The sequence below is a fragment of the Alosa alosa genome, chromosome 1 (genome assembly GCF_017589495.1).
Source record: "Alosa alosa isolate M-15738 ecotype Scorff River chromosome 1, AALO_Geno_1.1, whole genome shotgun sequence".
Lineage (NCBI taxonomy): Eukaryota > Metazoa > Chordata > Actinopteri > Clupeiformes > Clupeidae > Alosa > Alosa alosa.
In genome coordinates, this window is record NC_063189.1 from 43,750,834 (window position 1) to 43,770,540 (window position 19,707).

Below are 19,707 nucleotides of genomic sequence, written 5' to 3' on the forward strand. Positions count from 1 at the left end.
ACAAGATAATACAATAATGCAAACCAACACTACTTGTTGTAATCAACAAAAGTACAGTTATTGTACAATGCTGTAGTACTATTGTGCGATTTGAAATGGGTCTTCAGTGACAAACTACACTAATATTGGCATTATTATGCCAAACACCGGACACTGTAACTGGATTTAACGTTTTGATAATAGCCTGACAAGAAGGGGAAATAAGGCAAGCTAACAGAACATGAACGCTGGATCGTGAAATGGCCACTGATGAGAAATTTCAATGTCATCTTAGACCAAGCTACCACTGACAACTTTAGAGCAATATAGTGATTTCAAAACGTGATATTAAGAGTTTATCAAAATGAATTCATGATGTACAAGTTAACTAATACCCTACTACGATTTTGTTATCAATTCACACCACACGTTGACAGAATACAGCGAGCTGGCTGATGTTATCGTAAATTAATTAACGTTACAATGATGGCTGCCACTGAGGATATGAGATGCTAACGTTAATCACAAAACAATAAAGGCAAAGATACATTTTTGTCAGTATGAGTTGCTGAACCTGTAACGCTAAACTGCTAAATTACTCTACGTTATTTTACCGTAACTTCAGCAAGGGAGGGATGGCTAACGTTAGTTTATTTTAGCTACCTAGAAGCTAACGTTAGAATCTGCAAACTCAACTCTTCATTCTCAACTTTTCAACCGTTCACCCGAATACCTTTCAGCATAAAAAATTAAAAAGTGTCTGAACATGGCATTAAGAAACATACATGAACTTCACGTTAGCAGATCAAACTTACCAGCAAATTATGTTACAGCAACGTCTGTGCCAGTCCATCTTGCAGGCCTAACGTTAACGTTACAGATAGCTTAGCTGAGGCTGCTCGGCTGACGACGAGGCGGGTTCACCGGCTTGCTCAGGAGGTGGGCGGGGTTAGGATTTCCCAAGGTTTTCCAAGATGGCGCCGCCCATACCCCCCATAAACGGCTTCATAACCGTTCTTCAGAAAATCTATGGGTGACGTCAAAGACGCTTTGTCCATATTTTTTACAGTCTATGTATCTGACGTTACGGGATTCTACCACAGTTTCCCCTTGGCTTTTTGAAGTTACGTCAAAAACGTCATCTTATTTTCCCCCCAAAACATCCGAATTGACACTTGATGTTTGTCTACATGATAAAACATGTTTATTGTCCTAATAATGACAAAAACAAATTTTTGCCAAAATCGAAGTTACAACCTTTTGCCTTAGTGCGGCAAGCCTCAACGTGATTGCAGGTAGTTGATAGGCTACATGTATATTGTAATGTTTCTTACTTTTCTGACACGACTTAATGACTAAATTGGCAGACTAAAGCTGCCTGGCACCCCAGCAAAAATTAGGAAAAGTAAGCAAACCGTTACAAGGTGCACTCTCCAAGTGCACTTCTAGTGTAGGCCTATAAAGTTACTTTCAAAATAACAAAAATGTAACAATAAATGCAATATTAATGCATTACATGTCATGTTTCCCATTGTTTTTTGCAGGAAGAGGAGTATAGCTTATGTCATGGACAAAATGAGTGGTTAAGAGATTCTTGGAAATAAACCTAGTTTTCCGGAACTGTGGAAATTAAATAAAACAAAATAATAATAAAAAATAACTGAAAGAATAGAAATACCTTTAATGTGTCTGAATAAACTTTTGCTTGGAAGAGATCCCCTCCATAATGTTTTGGCATACCAGTAAAGTCCCTGGCAACAATGGTGGCATGGAGTTCCTCCCCCACATAGTAACTGTCCTTGAAGTTGTTTATTAAAAAGGTGGAGTGGTCTGGACTGGTGCTCATGGTTGCAGTGGTAATCTGGTGGTCTGGTTCACCCCAGTGGAGTGCCCTCTGTATCCGGTCCCACTCATACTCACTGAAGCCCAGGTCTTCTGGGATTTTGAGCATTTGTGTTTCATTATTGAATACAGATCTATGCCTCAGGGGAAGCATGGACAAAGGCCATTGACAATAGCCTGATAACATCACCTGCACAGAAATAAATAAAATAAGCACACATGGTTGGTTAATAAACCCCTGAATTGGCTTCATGATTCTTACCATTTCTTTTGAAAAACACAATGCAGAAGATCAGAATGAGGCCTCCAGGGCCTTGGACACATACCCAAGACTAGCCTGGAGTCGAGACTAATCTTAGAGCACATTTGAATTTGCTCTGGCAGATCCGTCTGGTCTCCCTCATTCAAAATGATTGTCAAAATCATTGAAATGCCAGAGAAAATATTGGGTTACACTTTACTTGACAGTATCGACATAAGAGTGTCATGACATGGTCATGAACGTGTCATAAACATGTCATATTATGACATAACGCTTCTGTTATGAAAGGAAAATTCCGTTTTTTAGCACTTTAAGGCCCTTTTCTGGTTTGTTTTGGATGAACTAGAGTGGTGGACACCGAAATTTTGACGATTGGTCCTGTCTCGACTTTTCTGACTCGTTTTGAATCGCCTTTTCACCTCTCAGGGTGGCTGGCAATGGGCATACTGTAGTAGGCTACTCAAACATGTCCTAAAACAACCCTTAACGTTCGTTTTCAAAACTGTGCAACCCACCGAGTGGTTCACACAAAGTACATAATTCCTTTATTTAAGTCAGTAGACCTTGTCAAATATTAATCCAATACAGGTGAAAGTTGCTATGTCAAAATTGTACTTGAGTTGAAGTAAAGAAGTAGGCTACTTGATTTTAAAAATACTTAAATATTCAAAAGTGTTGTAATGTTGTTTTGAAGTTCAATAGCTATTGCATTATTGCATTTAAAGAAACAGTTAAAATGTGTCCTTTTTTATTTGTCCTTTTTAATGTTTTGTAATGTTTATTTTGTCAACAATAGGATGTAGGTTGGTCACAAGGGGCCCTATCTTGGCGATCTAAAAACACTTGGTCAGAGGCGCAAAGCTTAAAGACATTTAGGGCATGTCCAGTCCACATTCAGCGTGATTTTGTAATCAGACGTTGGATGCATTGTTCAAAAGGGATTTTTTGCTGTTTCTTAATCAGTCATAGGTGTGTTTTAGGTGTAACACCCTTTAAATCAATATTAGGATAGGTTAGGTTGACATGGTAGGGAAAGCACTGACTTGCGATATTGCGAGGCTTTATGATGTCACTACCTGTGGCTAATTGGTAAAGGGAACACCTGTCCTCGCCTTCGGGAAGCTCATCCAGCTACACTGGCTACCTATGGGGGCCCGCATCTAATTCAAGGCTCTAACGCTTGCCTACAAAGTAGTCTCCGGTTCTGCTCCCACCTACTTGAATGGCCTCATACACACATACGCTACCTCCAGACCGTTGCGCTCCTCAGACGAATGACGTCTAGTTCTACCACTGGTACGCTCAGGCCAATCCAAACTTTTCTCATCTGTTGTTCCTCGTTGGTGGAACACACTAGCCTGGCTAGCGCCACCACTTCTCAATGAGACGTGGTCTAGGAACCAAACGTTCATTTTCTCGTATTTGAAAAAAATGCCCAGATCCGTTTATTGGGTGCCACGGATGTCTATCAAATGCGTCTGTGCATAGCTCATCATCACCTTGCTTTCCCACCTGTTCTGTGATTGGTTCCCTATCTCAGGCGAAAATTTGCTCCATGGTCTCCAGGCTGCCTTAGCAGCGTGAATCAAATCGCGCGCAAGGCAGCATGGGAACACCCAGGCTAGGAACACACTGCCAGTTCCTACAAGGGCAGGGACATCCCTCTCTTTTTTCAAAAAACTCCTGAAGACCCAGCTCTTTAGAGAACATCTCCTCTCATAGCACCAATTACAACAAGTCTTGCTGATCCTAGCACTTACCACCCGTCTTGAAATGACACTCAACTGTTTAAAAACAGCACTCACTGGTGCACTTATTCTTACTGTACACTACCGTTTTTAAATTGTCCTAAAATTGTTGAGAGAATTGCTTTAAAACTTAAACTGTTTACCATGTTGTTAGTCGCTTTGGTTAAAAATGCGTCAGCCAAATGTAATGTTTTGGCAGCAATTCGTTTGCAAGGCTCTGTGGACTATGTTTTGACTTTGGAATAACCACCATCAAATTAAAACTAGAACGATGTACAAGAACCATTGTTTGGGCTTGCCATACAGCTATAGGAATCGGAGTACCATCAAATTCAAGGCTCTAAAGGCCCATTCACACCAAGAACTATAACGATAACTATAAATAAATATCGTTCTCGTTAATATGAATGACGACGTTCACACTAGTGTTAATTTTATCACCTATTTTTAATTTAGTCTTAGTCTTAGTCTTGTGACGAAATGTCCTTTTTAGTCTTTGTCGTATTTAGTCATTCAAATATAATTTTTGTCAGTCAAGTTTTAGTCGACTAAAAGTCTTGTCATTTTAGTGTAGTTTTAGTCAAAAGAAAACTAAAGGTATCTTAGTCTTAGTCAGTTTTAGTCAACACATTTTAGTCTTTTTTTATAACAAATTATTTCTGATTACCATTTGAGTCAAATAGTGTTTCACACATCTCAATTTTCCAACAACATTGTGTGTCCACAGGGCTACTCGTCTGTTATAATTACTCATTCTGATTTTTTGTCAGTCAGTATGTTTACATGCACAGGTAAGTCGAGCTACAGTTATAGCTCAGCTGGGATTTGACCATAGACAGTAAAAGATTTGACTGGACCACTGTCATATTAAGTAGACCAGTGTTTCTCAAAGTGTGGTCCGGGGATCACTGGTGGTCTGCAAGCTATCCCAAGTGGTCCATGAGCAGGCGCGTGGTAAAATATAATATAGATGAGTTGTTTGCAATATAACTTGTATGTAAATCCAAACAGTTCTGCAACACTGTCTATGTAAGATATGCCAATTTAAATCATACAGTATGAATCCTCTGACACAATAAGCAAAGTGCAAAGACAATAAGCAAGGTGGTTCAGTGAGTAGGTCTATTGTGTAGACTAATTATAGGCTACTGTTGAAGTAGGTCTAATCTTTTTTTTTTTTTTAGCTAGGGTTAGTTAAGTGGTCCTGAAACTGAAAAAGTTTGAGAAACACTGTTGTAGGCCAAACTATTAATGTTTTACTCCGCCTCGCTAGATGGCGATATGCGCCCAAACACAACACATTCCCCAAACAGACTCTCCATCTTAGCCATAGCTAACCTGCTAGCGAACTTTCCATATTAGTTTACTTGCTAGCAAACTTTGCATCATCAGTCTAACTAAATGAATAGTTGACATTACATGCTGAACATTTTCGTATGGACATTCTGGGGGATGTTAATTTGTATGAGAGAAGCTTCAACTTTTGGGTATGTAGCATTGTGGCATAAAGCTTATAGTTAGCTTGCTAACTCTGGCAGAAATCTCCAGTGTTCTTGTTCCATGTAGTTTCGTGTTGCAGCCACAGGGTTGCAGCAGCAGCACGTAGACTAGCCTACAGGAAAGCTGTTGCGTATTAACTCATTCGGAATATTTTGAAAACATAACAGCTAGATATTCTGTCTTCTCATTTTGTAGACGAACATGAAGGGAGATTTTATCTTAGTTTTTATTTCATGCAAAACATTTTAGTCTCGTCTTTTTTCGTCAACAATAATGCATCTTAAGATAGTCTTAGTCAGTGTTTCAGGACATTACTGCCGTCTCGTCATCGTCTTGTCTTAGTCATGAAAAAAAAGGTCGTTGACGAACATATTTCCTCTCGTCTCGTCTGACGAAATTAACACTAGTTCACACATAAACTATAACGATATCGTTGGGGATCACTTTCAGAACGATAAAAAGATAATAGCCAATCAGAACCCATCAAATTTTAACCGTCACATTCATTAACATAAGGAGAGACTTCAGTTGACTTATCGTTGTTCAGTGTGAACGCTTTTATCGTTATGGTTATAGTTATCGTTATCATTTTTGGTGTGAATAGGCCTTAAAGCTTGCCTACAAAGTAGTCTCCGGTTCTGCTCCCACCTACTTGAATGCCCTCATACAGACATGCGCTACCTCCAGACCGTTGCGCTCCTCAATCGAACGACGTCTAGCTCTACCATTGGTACGCTCAGACCAATCCAAACTTTTCTCATCTGTTGTTCCTCGTTGGTGGAACACACTGCCAGTTCCTACAAGGGCAGGCTCTTTAGATCTCCTCTCATAGCACCACTTACAACAAGTCTTGCTGATCCTAGCACTTACCACCTGACACTCAACTGTTGTGAAAACTAATTGATAAATTGGCTTAAAATATATTACATGCATTGAAAGCATAATACGGTCTATAAAAACCTACACAGGTTGTTATATTCAACTCATTTTAAGCAAGTCTATTGGGAGTTTAATCTCATCACATAGGCTACTACATCAAGGTAAAGGTCACACCTGTTAAACTCACCTTAAGATGACATTTACTGAGTAGGGAAATATCTTACAGCCTAAACAAAGCAACACTGTTTTAACAATGTTTTACCTCTAGTCTGTAGGAAAGACCGGGGTAGCTCACTGAAAATAACCCCTTATAACATGTACATGTTGGACTATATTCTTACTTTTCATTTGAAAAGGGCTATTATGAGACGTATGTAGGCCTAGTGCAGCGGTTTTCAAACTTTTTTTCCTGCGGACCACCTTATACATCCTGACTCGGCTCACCATCCGAAAAGTAACACATTCTATTGACGCATTCCAGGCATCATGCCCTACATGATAACAAATAACAAAATCAAAATGTGCAACTGGTCTATGAGCTGTCACGCTAAAAAACTGTGTGGAGAACAACATTAGACTGGTTAGATAGCACCTCACTACAAACCACGCACTGTGGCTTTGGGCAGTCTGTCTCCCAATCCATGTGAAGCCTAGGCCTATATGCCTCATCATAGGCTATTTTCGTTTTCTTTGCACAGTCTTTTCTGTCTTGTCTTTCTTTTATCCCCCTGCACTCCACCTCCACCTTCATCATTCTGCACCCCATCCTATTGGCCATCGTTACCTGTATCCTGCTCAACTTTTCTCTCTTCTCTTCTCCGATCGCTTTAATTAGTCCTTTTGGACAGTGTCCCTGTTTTTAGCCAGTTTTCCATGTTTGCGTAGCCTTCTACATAGCCTATACTTCCACAAAAATTAACGCACCAGATATTCTGGCTGCCCGCAGGAAATCCCATGCATTGTGGGTAGATTTTTTTTTTTTATGAAAACATAGCCTGCTATAGTATAGTGTTTACAAATGATCTCCTTTAATTTCACGTTTCCATATCATTATAACCCAATTCGAAATTATTTATTATTTATGAATGAATTAGATTATGAATTAATTCATAATTTTTTAACACCTTTTCAACATTGCCCTTTTCATCTCGCGTAACCCCCAATGACAGCTCGCGAACAGTACAGTTTGGGAATCCCTGGCCTAGTGTAAGTCTACTAATGCTTGATAGCAAAATCCAGAAAGGCTACAGCTCTCTTTAAGAAAGTTCATGCAACTTTTATTTACTAAGCAGTTAAGGACCCGTATTGAGACCCAAGCTCTTACAGTTGTGTTTTGCCAATGTTTTATGAATACGTAGACTACCACTTTGTTGAATAGAAGAAAAAAAAACGGTTATGCCCACAGTAGATGTGCAGCACGCCTATTCGTAGTTTTTAAAAAAAAAAAAAAAAATCATATGCTAGCATCATGTGTTCTGGATAAGGGGTAAGGTTTTAAGTCACACCAAACGCAAGATAGGCTAGCTACGATAAATAATTTGAGGGGTAGTTTGTCAATAGTCTAAATATTGGGACAGGACTATAGCCTACCTTTGGTGGAGAACTGGTTTAATGTCGCTGTTCTCCCACTCCGTTTTATGTTACTTTTTTTTTTCGTTTTTGATAGGCATATCCCATTAAGTTCTTCCATGGCGACTGGCTCTGACATTCACCACCTGTTCTGCATGTACTCAATACTAGCGCGTTTTTGAAGCGCAAGGATGAGCAAGACTGAACCACAGAGAGGGGCGAAATCAAAGTCCTTTTAGGCAAGTCCCTCCATTCGGCGGCCATATTGCAACGCTTTTTGGGCACTCATCGAGCATCATATTCGGCAGAAATGCGCGTGCGCAAGGCTTCACGACACCAATCTTGCTCCAGCGGCGAGTTCACACCATATGATTGGCTCAATGTATTCACATGTCGACGTTTTGCCGAGGAAGGGTGGGATATGTGTAGACAACAGTTACAAACCATACCATGCATTTCTATGGAGGATTTTTTGAGTGCTGTGTCTCCTCATTAGAAAGTCTCTGGCGAAATATTAAGGCTGCATCAACTTGCCTAGTATCATTCATTGAAAACGTGGTGGCACAACTGTTTACTTTTTTGGATGACAATGACAACTGGTAGCGTAGACATACTGATAGCTTTGATTAAGCCTGAGTGACGTATATTTATGTGGAGAGCTAGACAGTCGTAGCCTAGAAATGTAGACGCACCCTAGCGGCAGCAAATGAAATTTTGGGGCAGCCGTGGCCTACTGGTTAGCGCTTCGGACTTGTAACCGGAGGATTGCCGGTTCGAACCCCGACCAGTAGGCATGGCTGAAGTGCCCTTGAGCAAGGCACCTAACCCCTCACTGCTCCCCGAGCGCCGCTGTTGTTGCAGGCAGCTCACTGCGCCGGGATGGTGTGTGCTTCACCTCACTGTGTGTTTCACTAATTCACAGATTGGGATAAATGAAAAGACCAAATTTCCCTCACGGGATCAAAAGAGTATATATAGTTATACTTATGAGGCACTGAGCCAGTCGATGGCCGTCCATCGTTCTGGGGATTGTTTCTAGAAAAGTTAGCAACGACGTTGCTCAACCACCATGGCAACTTGCGACCAAACAACGACATTGTTACACCTGTTTCCAGAAAGCATCGTACCTGTGTCGCAATTCGCTACCGCCGGCGTTCTAACACCATATAGTTTCAACAACGATGTTGATGATGCAGCGATACATATCATTGGTGGAAACAGTGGCAACGTGTAATAATACTCCACCACTAGAAATTCTCTGGCATAGCAAGGCCTACAGTGGGCATTACTTTGAAATGGCCACTTCAGTCACGCATTACGTGGCATGAAGCTACGTGAAACTTTAGTATTTAGGCTACTTGGGTATGGCTTAAGGCTTGGCTGCACAGTGGTAATGAAAATCGAAATCTGCTTTTGATAGCCTACCGGTGCCGCTCCACAAAACGAAAAAATATCTTAATTTCCTGTCTACGTTATTGTCAGTGTTGGGGGTAACACAACTACGCAAATCAAAACAGTGTCTTGTGCAAGAACTGTTCATGCAGACTACAACTGGCGGAGGACGAAGAGAAAGCACCTTTTTGATAATTGAGCCAGTAGAGAAATAACTGTTCAGAATTCATCTGTAGCCTAGGGTAGGCTTCTGCAGAAAACAATGTTGTTGGCGATTTAATACTATCTAGTACTATCAAGCCTCTATTGCGTAGCGTTTTTAACAGGCTACGCAATAGAGGCTTAGACAACTATGACCCACGTTTTGGTTTCGTAAATTAATTTGCCCTACTTCTTGACTGCAATGAACTGTAGTCAATTGACTGCTTGACAGGTCATTTTTATTTTTCTGTACAATAAACAAATACATCTGCTTTATGCCGCAGAATTACGCACTTGGCCAGCCTATAGAACAGGCACATTTTGGAGAGAATAGAGAATGTACGCATGCAAGAATCTGTAGGCTATTTGTGGCGGGTTACCAACAAACAATGTTTAATGCATTAACTGAAGACGTCAAACGTTTTCTAAACAATAAAAGCAGAAAGGATGCAGCAGGCAGCAAATGTAGAAGTCATTTCCAGTGGAAGAACAAAATGCTGAATGAAGCCCAAAGATATGAAGGCATATCTGGCAAATTGTTATTTTATGAAGATGTAAATGGTTGCGCTATAGGCCTAGTCAAGTTTGCAAGAAGGAGACATAACGCGTGAGCATGCCACACTATCCACAGCTGTGGTAGCGGGGGGTAGGAGGATTACTGTTAGCGCAGGCTTTATATAAAATTCTTCAACAGAAGGCCTGCCTCGAATGCAGGCTTGCCCAAAATAAAGGCCTGTGGTTTGCACAGCCTACAGTAAGTAGGTCTTAGTGAGTTAGAAGTCCTCTCGACTTCTTTTAAGCTGTCCCAGAGGTGGAAAGTTGCGTTTGTTGGGGGCAGGGCCGGATTAACAATTCATAGACCCCTGGGCACAAATGTCTGATGGCCCCCCCTGCCCCCCAGCCAACGTGAATCAGGCGGTCAGTTAATAGGCTTATATCGAGAAGATTTTTCTTGCCGTCTAAGGCACGAGCGCATCTGTGAGGCCAAGCTTCCAAAAAGTTAAAAACAGATCACATGATGCGCGTCACTGACATAATGCGCAAGTAATATATCCTAGATATTCCAATATATTCGAATACATGTGTTTATTTTAGAGGGAATATTCGAACGTCATTTTTGAGCAATTTTGACAGCCCTAGTCCACTGTAGGCTACGCTAATCGTCTATTAACACCTTCCACCTAACCCCGGTGAGTGGGGGTTGCTATAATGCATGTGAAATAGCACCATTGAGTAGCCTATGCGAAATAGCCTTAGGGCTAGTCCACACGTACCAAACCAATCTTTTTTTCCTCCGTCTTCACTGGAACCGTATCAAGAATATTTGCGTCCAAACGGATCCATCTCAACACGTTACTTCATATCCTAGGCCTATAGGTGGCACTGTTTCTCTTACAGAAATTGTACAGAATAAACTTAATTTTTACGGTTTGTGAAGGGTGCAGTCCCGTCCTTTATTTGGCTAACGCAGGTACAAATAATCTCCTTTACTTTCTTTGGTTGTAGGATAGTCGACAATTCACATTAGTTTTGGCTATCACCGCAAGTGCATAGGCTACTAAACGCTAGGTCTACCCAAGTTCTAGGCTATTCTGTCGCCACATTTATAATTGCTTCGTTAGTAACAGTTGATACTTTTGCCTGCATCAAATCGCGCATTCGCATTTAGTACGCATCTACCATAGGCTTAACATGAGTTAAGCGTCTTTGTATGCTCATATCTGACTTCACTAGACTATGAATGCATTTATTTATGTAGTAAGATAAATGAATGACACCGGCACTACGCACAAATTCATTTAAACTTACACAGCACTTCCCTAATAACTTCTGACTAGTTCTCTCGCGTCACTGAGAGTAGTCTGAAATGCATCAAGAAAACACAGGGAAAACATTGTTCAGTCCACCAAGTCATGATAAGCTATTGGCGCTGCGCAGCACCAGTGGTGATATTTATCCTACTGAGTGTAATCGTCAAATATGAAAACTATTATTGTTAGGCAATACTATAAGTGTCAAGTCCAGGGCAGCTGAGGTGTGGCGATGACCTCTAATACGCAAGTATGCGGTTTCGCCGTCCAAACGAACTTGCAAGGGCTACGGTTTCAGATTTTTCCACCCTGGGACCAGGTTTCAAAAAAGTGCAGTTTCGGGCAGTGCTTTGACAGGATTTGTTTGGACGATCGGCCAAGACGATGCAAAACCTGTGCGTTTAACCCAAAAAGCGTCTCCGTGTGGACGGGGCCTTAAAATCGTTCCGGCGCCACTCTCTTGAAAGGCTATGGACAACAGGCTGGTTGAATGCATATTTTGCATACTTTTTGTGCACTTTCAGTCACCTACACTACGCCTAAATCACGCATGATCCGTCGTTTGACTCCTGAACAGTTTACGTAACTCAGAAGGTTAAGAAGGAAAAACACTTTGCTTTGTTTTTTTAAACAGAAATTATATTTCGTGTTAGCCTATCCGTCCAGAAGCGCGCATTAGCCGACGGTAAGTGGAGGCAGTGGTTCTCAAACTTACAAATATCCTACACTGGTCTAAAAGCCGTGTATGGTATGATATTTTTTTGTGCCAGGTCTGCCAGGGATATTCTTAGGCCTATGAATGGTGTGCCTTCTCACAAAAGCATAGTCACTGGGCTCAGCTAGATGTAGCTTTCTCCTTCACCAACCTGTGAGCCTATACAGCAACATGAGTATTCCACTATAGCATTGCTCCTCATTGCCTTACTCCTTTCCTTTTCAGAATGTTCTTTCTATCCATAATCATAAGTCTTTCTTCAGTGAATTAGCAGGATACCATCAGAAGCCAACAATCATAAAACACCTGTGTGCGCGCTCTCTCTCCCCTGTGCATGAAGCTGTCTGCGTGTTTGTAGGCTAGATTTGCGTGAGTTCTTTCTATCTGCTTTACTTTTGCGAGTTGCGACCACCTAGGCTATGTTATAGACGTTCTATGAGGTACCAGTGTTTAGCTGTGTCACAAAACAATAAGCTTTGTCAGACTAAAAGTTGAAAAAGTTTGTCAGACTAAAGTTGACGCCAACGCCGATTCAAACAACCGCTCTTCGTTCGCCATAGCCACCTTCCTTGTTGTTCACAGTCGCAGGACTGTCGTTATCCTGTTAAGCCCGTCTTAAGACTCTCTAACAAAATAGAGCGCTGTGATTGGAGAACATCCACGGTGCTAAGCCAATAGAAATCCCTATGGTTCGATACTAGACGTACAGGCTGAGCAAATTAATTTGCCGCCGCTAGGGTGCGTCTAGATTTCTAGGCTAGCACACTTATTGTTCTTCTTAAGTTTTCTTATTATTATTAGGGGTCCGAGCAGCGTAGCTTAGCGTAGCGTAGCAGTTTCTGTACCGTTCATTTTTTGCCAAAATTCTGTAAAAGTCATCCTGCAGCCTAAACCGTAACTCCAAAACTCTTGAAATGTTCAGTTATGGTTACCAGTACCCCCCTCTACCCATAACCCAAAATTTGGGGTACTGCACCCAAAGGTGGCGCTATTGGAAAAAAAGTTAATTATGCTTATTTCTCCTTACCAGATTGACCTAGACTCAAAATTCTTTCATAATATTAATCTTTAAACTCAGATGCATCTTTTTGGCCCTGGTGTTATGGTCTACAAATTTTTACTTTTGCCACAATTTCATGGAAAAGCCAAACATTATAAAAAGTTTCACACTCTTCAAAAATAATCAAATCTTCACCAAAATTCTCACAGACAATGTTTAGACCAAGCCTCACAAAAGTTATCGCTCAGAATTTTTATATTTTGTTCCATTTCAGAGATATAGGCCAATAAAGTTAGACCACTGAGGCCTTTTTTCCTAGATCACCTATATTCCTATAAACCGTAAGTCCTAGAAACTTGACATTTTCAAGTATTGTTACCAGTACCCCCCACTACCCATAACCCAAAATTTGGGGTACTGCACCCAAAGGTGGCGCTCTTGTCAAAAACGCTTATTTCTCCTTACCAGATTGACCTAGACTCAAAATTCTTTCATCATATTAATCTCTAAATTCAGATGCATCTTTTTCACCCTGGTCTTATGCTCTAAAAATGTTTACTTTTGCCACAATTTCAGAGAAAAGCCAAACATCATAAAAAGTTTCACAGGCTTCAAAAATTATCAAATCTTCACCAAAATTCTCACAGACAATGTTTAGACAAAGCCTCACAAAAGTTATCAAAATAATTTGGATATGTTGTTCCATTTCAGAGATATAGGCCAATAAAGTTCGACCACTCAGCCCATTTATCCTATATCACCTATATTCCTATATGAGTATTTTTTTCTTGGATAACAACCATACAACCATCATTAGGTGGATACCATTAACAGTGCACATTTTCATATCTGTACTCTTTTTTTATAAAGCCCTTAATTCTATTGTCAAATGTATGCTAGGAATTTTCTTGATGTTGTGTGTTTGCCGACACACATTTTCACCATGTGAATGTGACTACCCAATATGTAGGATTGTCAGCGGCTCAGTGGGATAATGCCTAGTGCTGGTGTTTGTTAGGTTGAGAGTTTGAATCCTGGTAGAGCTTTAGGCTCAACCTGCATATGCTATTGGTTCTTGAAGATTCATACCATTGAACAGCACCTGAATGACATCAGGCAATCAACATACACAGTCATTAGTTGCCAAGAATCAGAATGCCGAGACACTCTGACATTTAGGGGAACTTCTTTGTTTACTATTTTTCCTTCATCATTAAGTCTATCATATTTATATTTCATCCATTAGTGTTCTTCTCTACAAATGTCTAATTGCCCCAGAATTTCAAAAAGTTTTCAGGTGTACTCTTTTAGGAAAGCCCTTCATTTTATTGTCAAATATATGCTTGGAGTTTTTCTTGTGTGTTTATCAACACACATTTTCACCATGTGAAAGTGACTGCCCAATGTGTATCATTGTCAGTGGCTCAGTGGGATAATGCCTTGTACTGGTGTTTCTTAGGTTGAGAGTTCAAATCCCTATTACAGCTTTAGGAGCAATGTGCACATGCTATTGGTCATTTAAGATTCACACCATTGAACAGCACCTGAATGACATCAGCCAATCAACATTCACACTCATCAGTTGCCAAGAATCAGAATGCCGGGACTCTCTATTACATTTAGGGGAACTTCTTTGTTTACTATTTTTCCTTCATCATTACGTCTATCATATTTATATTTCATCCATTAGTGTTCATCTCTACAAATGTCTAATTGCCCCAGAATTTCAAAAAGTTTTCAGGTGTACTCTTTTAGGAAAGCCCTTCATTTTATTGTCAAATGTATGCTTGGAGTTTTTCTTGTGTGTTTACCAAAACACATTTTCACCATGTGAATGTGACTGCCCATTATTTAAGATTGTCAGTGGTCCAGTGGGATAATGCCTAGTGCTGGTGTTTGTTAGGTTGAGAGTTCAAAACTCCGCTAGTGCTTTAGGCTCTAGCTCAAATACTATTGGTTATTGAAGATTCACACCATTGAACAGCACCTGAATGACATCAGGCAATCAACATACACAGTCATTAGTTGCCAAGAATCAGAATGCTGAGACACTCTGACATTTAGGGGAACTTCTTTGTTTACTATTTTTCCTTCATCATTAAGTCTATCATATTTATATTTCATCCATTAGTGTTCTTCTCTACAAGTGTCTAATTGCCCCAGAATTTCAACAAGTTTTCAGGTGTACTCTTTTAGGAAAGCCCTTCATTTTATTGTAAAAATGTATGCTTGGAGTTTTTCTTGTTGTGTGTTTACCAATACACATTTTCACCATGTGAATGTGACTGGCTAACATGTAGTATTGACAGTGGCTCAGTGAGTTAATGCCTTGTACTGTTGATCCTTAGGTTGAGAGTTCAAATCCCACTTGAAGCATTAGTGTTCGAATGCTTTTGGGTTGTGGAGGTTAGCATACTAGAATAGAATGCTGTTAGGTTCTGGAGGTTAGCACACTATAACATTACAGCTACTTGTCAATATGAACTTGTAGTGCAAGGCAAGTATAACTGTATAATTATAGGCTGTTTATCTTATTTACTCCGACACAGCTGTAGCCTATAATTATTTGTTATTCTTATAATATTTGTCATTTCTTATACATATTTAGTCGGCTCTTCCACTTGACAGAACAACTCTATATCGGTTAAGGATGTCACGCATGAAACAATGCTGCAGAAACACGAAAATACAACTTTGAGTTTAGTAGGCTATCATTTTCAGTTCCTGTTTATCTATTGCACAATGGGTAATAATTTAAAGGAATCGTGTTGCAGTCTTGTAAATAGTGACCCTGCAAGATCCCTAGTCATTGCAAATCATAGTCTGTGACTTAAAACTCTACTACTTGTCTTTAGATGTGAGAGGGTCTGAGACTGTAGTCTTTCAAAAATCTTTTCCAAATCTTTGCTGTGGAAGAAATTGCAGGATTGTTTGGCTCTGACCTAACCACACCCAGTTTACCTGCTGGGAAACCCTGTAGCTCCGGAGCAGGGGCTCAGACCAGGATAAATTGTTTGCTCGCCCTCAGTTCACTCTTTTGTTCATCTCAACCCAGCACTCCAGTGTGTCCTGCTCTGTGTGCGTCTTTGAGTTAACGTAAGTCATCACTTTAATGACCCTCACTATGACTTTTGTGATGTGTATCAGTTTGTAGAGTAGCTCTGCCATCATGTGTAAAGTTAAGGTCTTTGTTTGTTGGTTTGGTGTGTTGGAGTCCCATGTGAGAGATGATTAGGTGATGTTGGTTGACTTGGGATGTCAAGTGTTGTTTAGTTGTACCTTATGTAGCCATATGATTTCAGTTTATTGTTCAAATGTCAATTCGTTTGTTTGCGAGTTGGGATCTGTACTGATTTACCCCATTTCACTGATTACTCCATTTTCTGTTTGTTTCCTCTTTGATGCAGCACACATACAAGTAAAGAACAAAAGAACAGATGAATTGAAACTCAAATAAAGTTCACTTGTGTTGCACCAAAACCTGCCATCTCCGTGTCATCACTCCATACCATTGAGCCTTCTGACCGAGGCTCTGCCTGCTCGCCACACACTCACTCTACCTCGACCCACATCGCCCCCTATAGTTCCTTCAGTTGGGTTGTGGAGGTTAGCATACTAGAATAGAATACTGTTGGGTTGTGGAGGTTAGCACACTATAACGTTACAGCTACTTGTCAGGACTTGTCGTGGCAAGTATAACTGCATAATTATAGGCTATTCATCTTATTGACTCCAACACAGAACCCACCCCCACCCCCCTTCACCTACCACCACAAATACAATTCCATTCTGTGGGAAACACTGCCTTCCATTATCAGACCCTTCATCTTATCCATGACAAATGCATAGTCCTGTAGAATAGAGTATTGTTAGAATACTATTGAGTTGTGGAGATTAGCGCACTAGAATACTACTGTTAGAATACTGTTGGGTTGTGGAGGTTAGCACACTAGAATAGGGTATTGTTAGAATACTATTAGGTTGTGGAGGTTAGCACACTATAATGTTACAGCACAGGGTAATCCAATTGCATCAAATTTATTCCAATCCAACTCAAAAGTTTTGAACAACACAAAGTGAAGGTTTTATCCAGATCAAAACCAAGAATAGATGTGATCTAATCCAATTTCAGGATCCTTGTTTCCCTTTGAACAACCCATTTTCAAGATTTGATCCAATCCGGTAACTGAAATCCGATAACCGAAATCCAATCACGTTTCTTTTGAACAATTGGGCCCAAACAATCAAAGCATATGTAAAACTAAAAAGCTATGCTACCTCATGTTCGTTTTGCTCGGACCCCGTAAATCACCGCTTGCGGTTATATTTAATATTATTATTATTCCCGTCTCCCTAATTGTTTTCCACCTCCTGTGCCTAGGCCCTTTGAGACAGAGACACCGTTCCAACTTTAAAACGTCCGGGCAGTACTGGTGTAACTTGCTCGAGAAGATGACGTCAAGTGGGCGTGTCGTTCGTCCGCCATATTGGATTGAATAGAAAGCGAAACGAATTTTCACAGGTCACAAATTTGGTCCGAACGCCACGAAACTTGACGTACATTATCATTGGACCAAGCCTCACAAAAGTTACTAGAAGAATTTTTGATTTTCGAAAGCGTTTGCCCGTCATAGCCAAACGAAATCGGCGGCGAAGCTCCGAAACAGGAAGTCGTCCATATCTCAGGAACACTGTCACATATTGATAATATGTTCAAATTTTGTATTTGAACTCGGGACTCTAATGTGAGGGTGCATAAGCAAAAAAAAAAAAGCATTTGGCACACCACCCACCCGTATTTGGTAACTATCACCTTCTACATTTGCAGTTGTACTGGTACATCTATAACAATGCCTTCCGAGTATGCACAATGTCTCCGGGCAACCTTGCCCAATCATGAAATCCTTACTCTGCCATGGGATAGTATGGACTTACAAACTGAAATGGTAAGGAGAACATTAGCTATTTATTGCTGACGTAGTACAGTTGTTTTCACATTGATGGTATTCAAATTAAAATTTTCATTATTGTTAAATATCATGATGGGAGAGTATTATTAAAAATGTTACAAGTATGCAAATGCATATGTTTACAGGCATTTAGGTTTTACTGTGTTGTTTTGTTGTAAAGACATGCAAGGCATTCTGGGCCGTAATGAACAGTGGTCGGCAGCACTCCATAGGCTACGTATATGAATAGGTGTTTCTGTAAACCTAGGGACAATAAACAGCTATCTCTGTTACAAAAACGAGCTGGTAATCGCTCATTGAAGAGGGAACTATGACAAAAAGATTGTTTTCCTAAAAGCATGGAGTAAACGAAAGAATAAGCAAGCAATGTCACGTTAATGTTAAATACATCTGAACGCTAGGTGGCAATGTTGTATTACATTTTACTAAATACGGTGGCATTAATGAGCTTCATAAGTAAGGAAGGTGCAAATATGTAATTTATCATGGGAAATTATTGGTTATTTCTTGTTTATTCTAATTGCAAACCACACACATCCATTAAGTAATCCCTTTCATTACACTTTTGATACCATTGGTAGCAAAGACTGTCATTTCGTTTATTTGTTGTTGCCTAGCAACTCTGGGAACAACAGAGCAAAGATTCTAGAACAGAGCTTCAGAGAGACACGTTTTGAGTTTGTGGCCAAGTGCCTAAAATATCAGTTTCCATGTGTACAGTATGTGCTGGATGGTGTGCGTCCTTTATGAAAGTAAGTGTTTTATACAGTTACAGATATAATGAGTCATATGGTAGTGGTCAACATAAATGTGCCCCTGCTGTTATTAGAATGCTAAGCGGAGAAGCATGCTAAGCAGAGATTTAACATTATTCATTTCTTGTGTGGAGATGTTGCTGTATGGGATTTATGTTGCTTAGCGTGATGCCATGGTCATTTGATATGAGATGTTTGTACTCGTAACTTTAGGACTCCTATTTTTTTTTTACTAAGAGTAATTCAGGAAGCATTTTAGCCCTAAAAGTAGCGCCTGAGTCTGTGACAGCTTAAAAGAAGTCGCGAAGACTCCTAACTCACTAAGACCGAACAATTTTTTGTGGTGGCATTTCACGTCCGATGTTTTGAAATGCGTCTGCAGGAGCTAACAATCGCGAGGGAACAATTTTGCATTGTAGGCATAACTAAGGGATGCAGTAACCCCACCAACAACAACCAAAACTAGCCTACTCATTGTCAACATGTACATTAAATGTAACGTTTAATTGTGAATCAAATTAAAATATATTCTCCTCCTCGCAAACGTTGGCATAGGCATATGGTGACAGATTCATTTAATAATGTTGCTGCGTGGATCACGGTAAGTGTGAATGAAGTGGCCACTTCTTAATGGGACCCCGCTGTATGGAAGTAGGCTAAGTAAAATAGAGATGCTTCAAATAAGATAAGGTTAGGATATGTCCGCTTGACAATGGCAGAGATAGAACTGGCCTTTGGCCATAGCAACCATCCATTTAGAACGACTGGCCTTCATAGCAACCAAAGATCTTAGCTGTGATTCATGTACAGTATGCATTCAATGTGATGCAAAGTATAGAAAGGTGATGAAATATACAGAGACAGGTCAAGAAATATAAGAAATATAGTGCAATGTAGACAGTAGTATACAGTTGATTTACAGAAGGTGGTTTAGAGTAATATGAATTAAATATAAATATGTGCAGTGTATTAGCAGTCATCTCATACAATAAGTAGAATAATTTATGTAGATGTAGTAGTAACATTATAATAGTAGAAATAATAATATAAATATATGCAGTGTATTAACAGATTATAATAAAAC

General features: G+C 40.0%; 1 protein-coding gene across 3 annotated transcripts in view; it reads right to left on the reverse strand.

The window, feature by feature from the left end:
* LOC125303828 (NXPE family member 3-like) overlaps nt 1–19,707 on the reverse strand; it is a 108,407-nt gene that overhangs the window by 69,290 nt on the left and 19,410 nt on the right. For 2 of the 3 annotated variants that reach the window (XR_007195120.1, XM_048257764.1), the window contains exon 3: nt 1,658–2,011. Coding sequence is in view for 2 of the 3 variants with exons in the window: in XM_048257764.1 (XP_048113721.1) it covers nt 1,658–2,011 (354 nt within the window). In the remaining variant the exon portion in view is untranslated. Of the gene's footprint in view, nt 1–1,657; nt 2,012–2,147; nt 2,208–19,707 lie in introns of those variants that run through there. The other variant, XM_048257778.1, reaches the window with a different exon arrangement.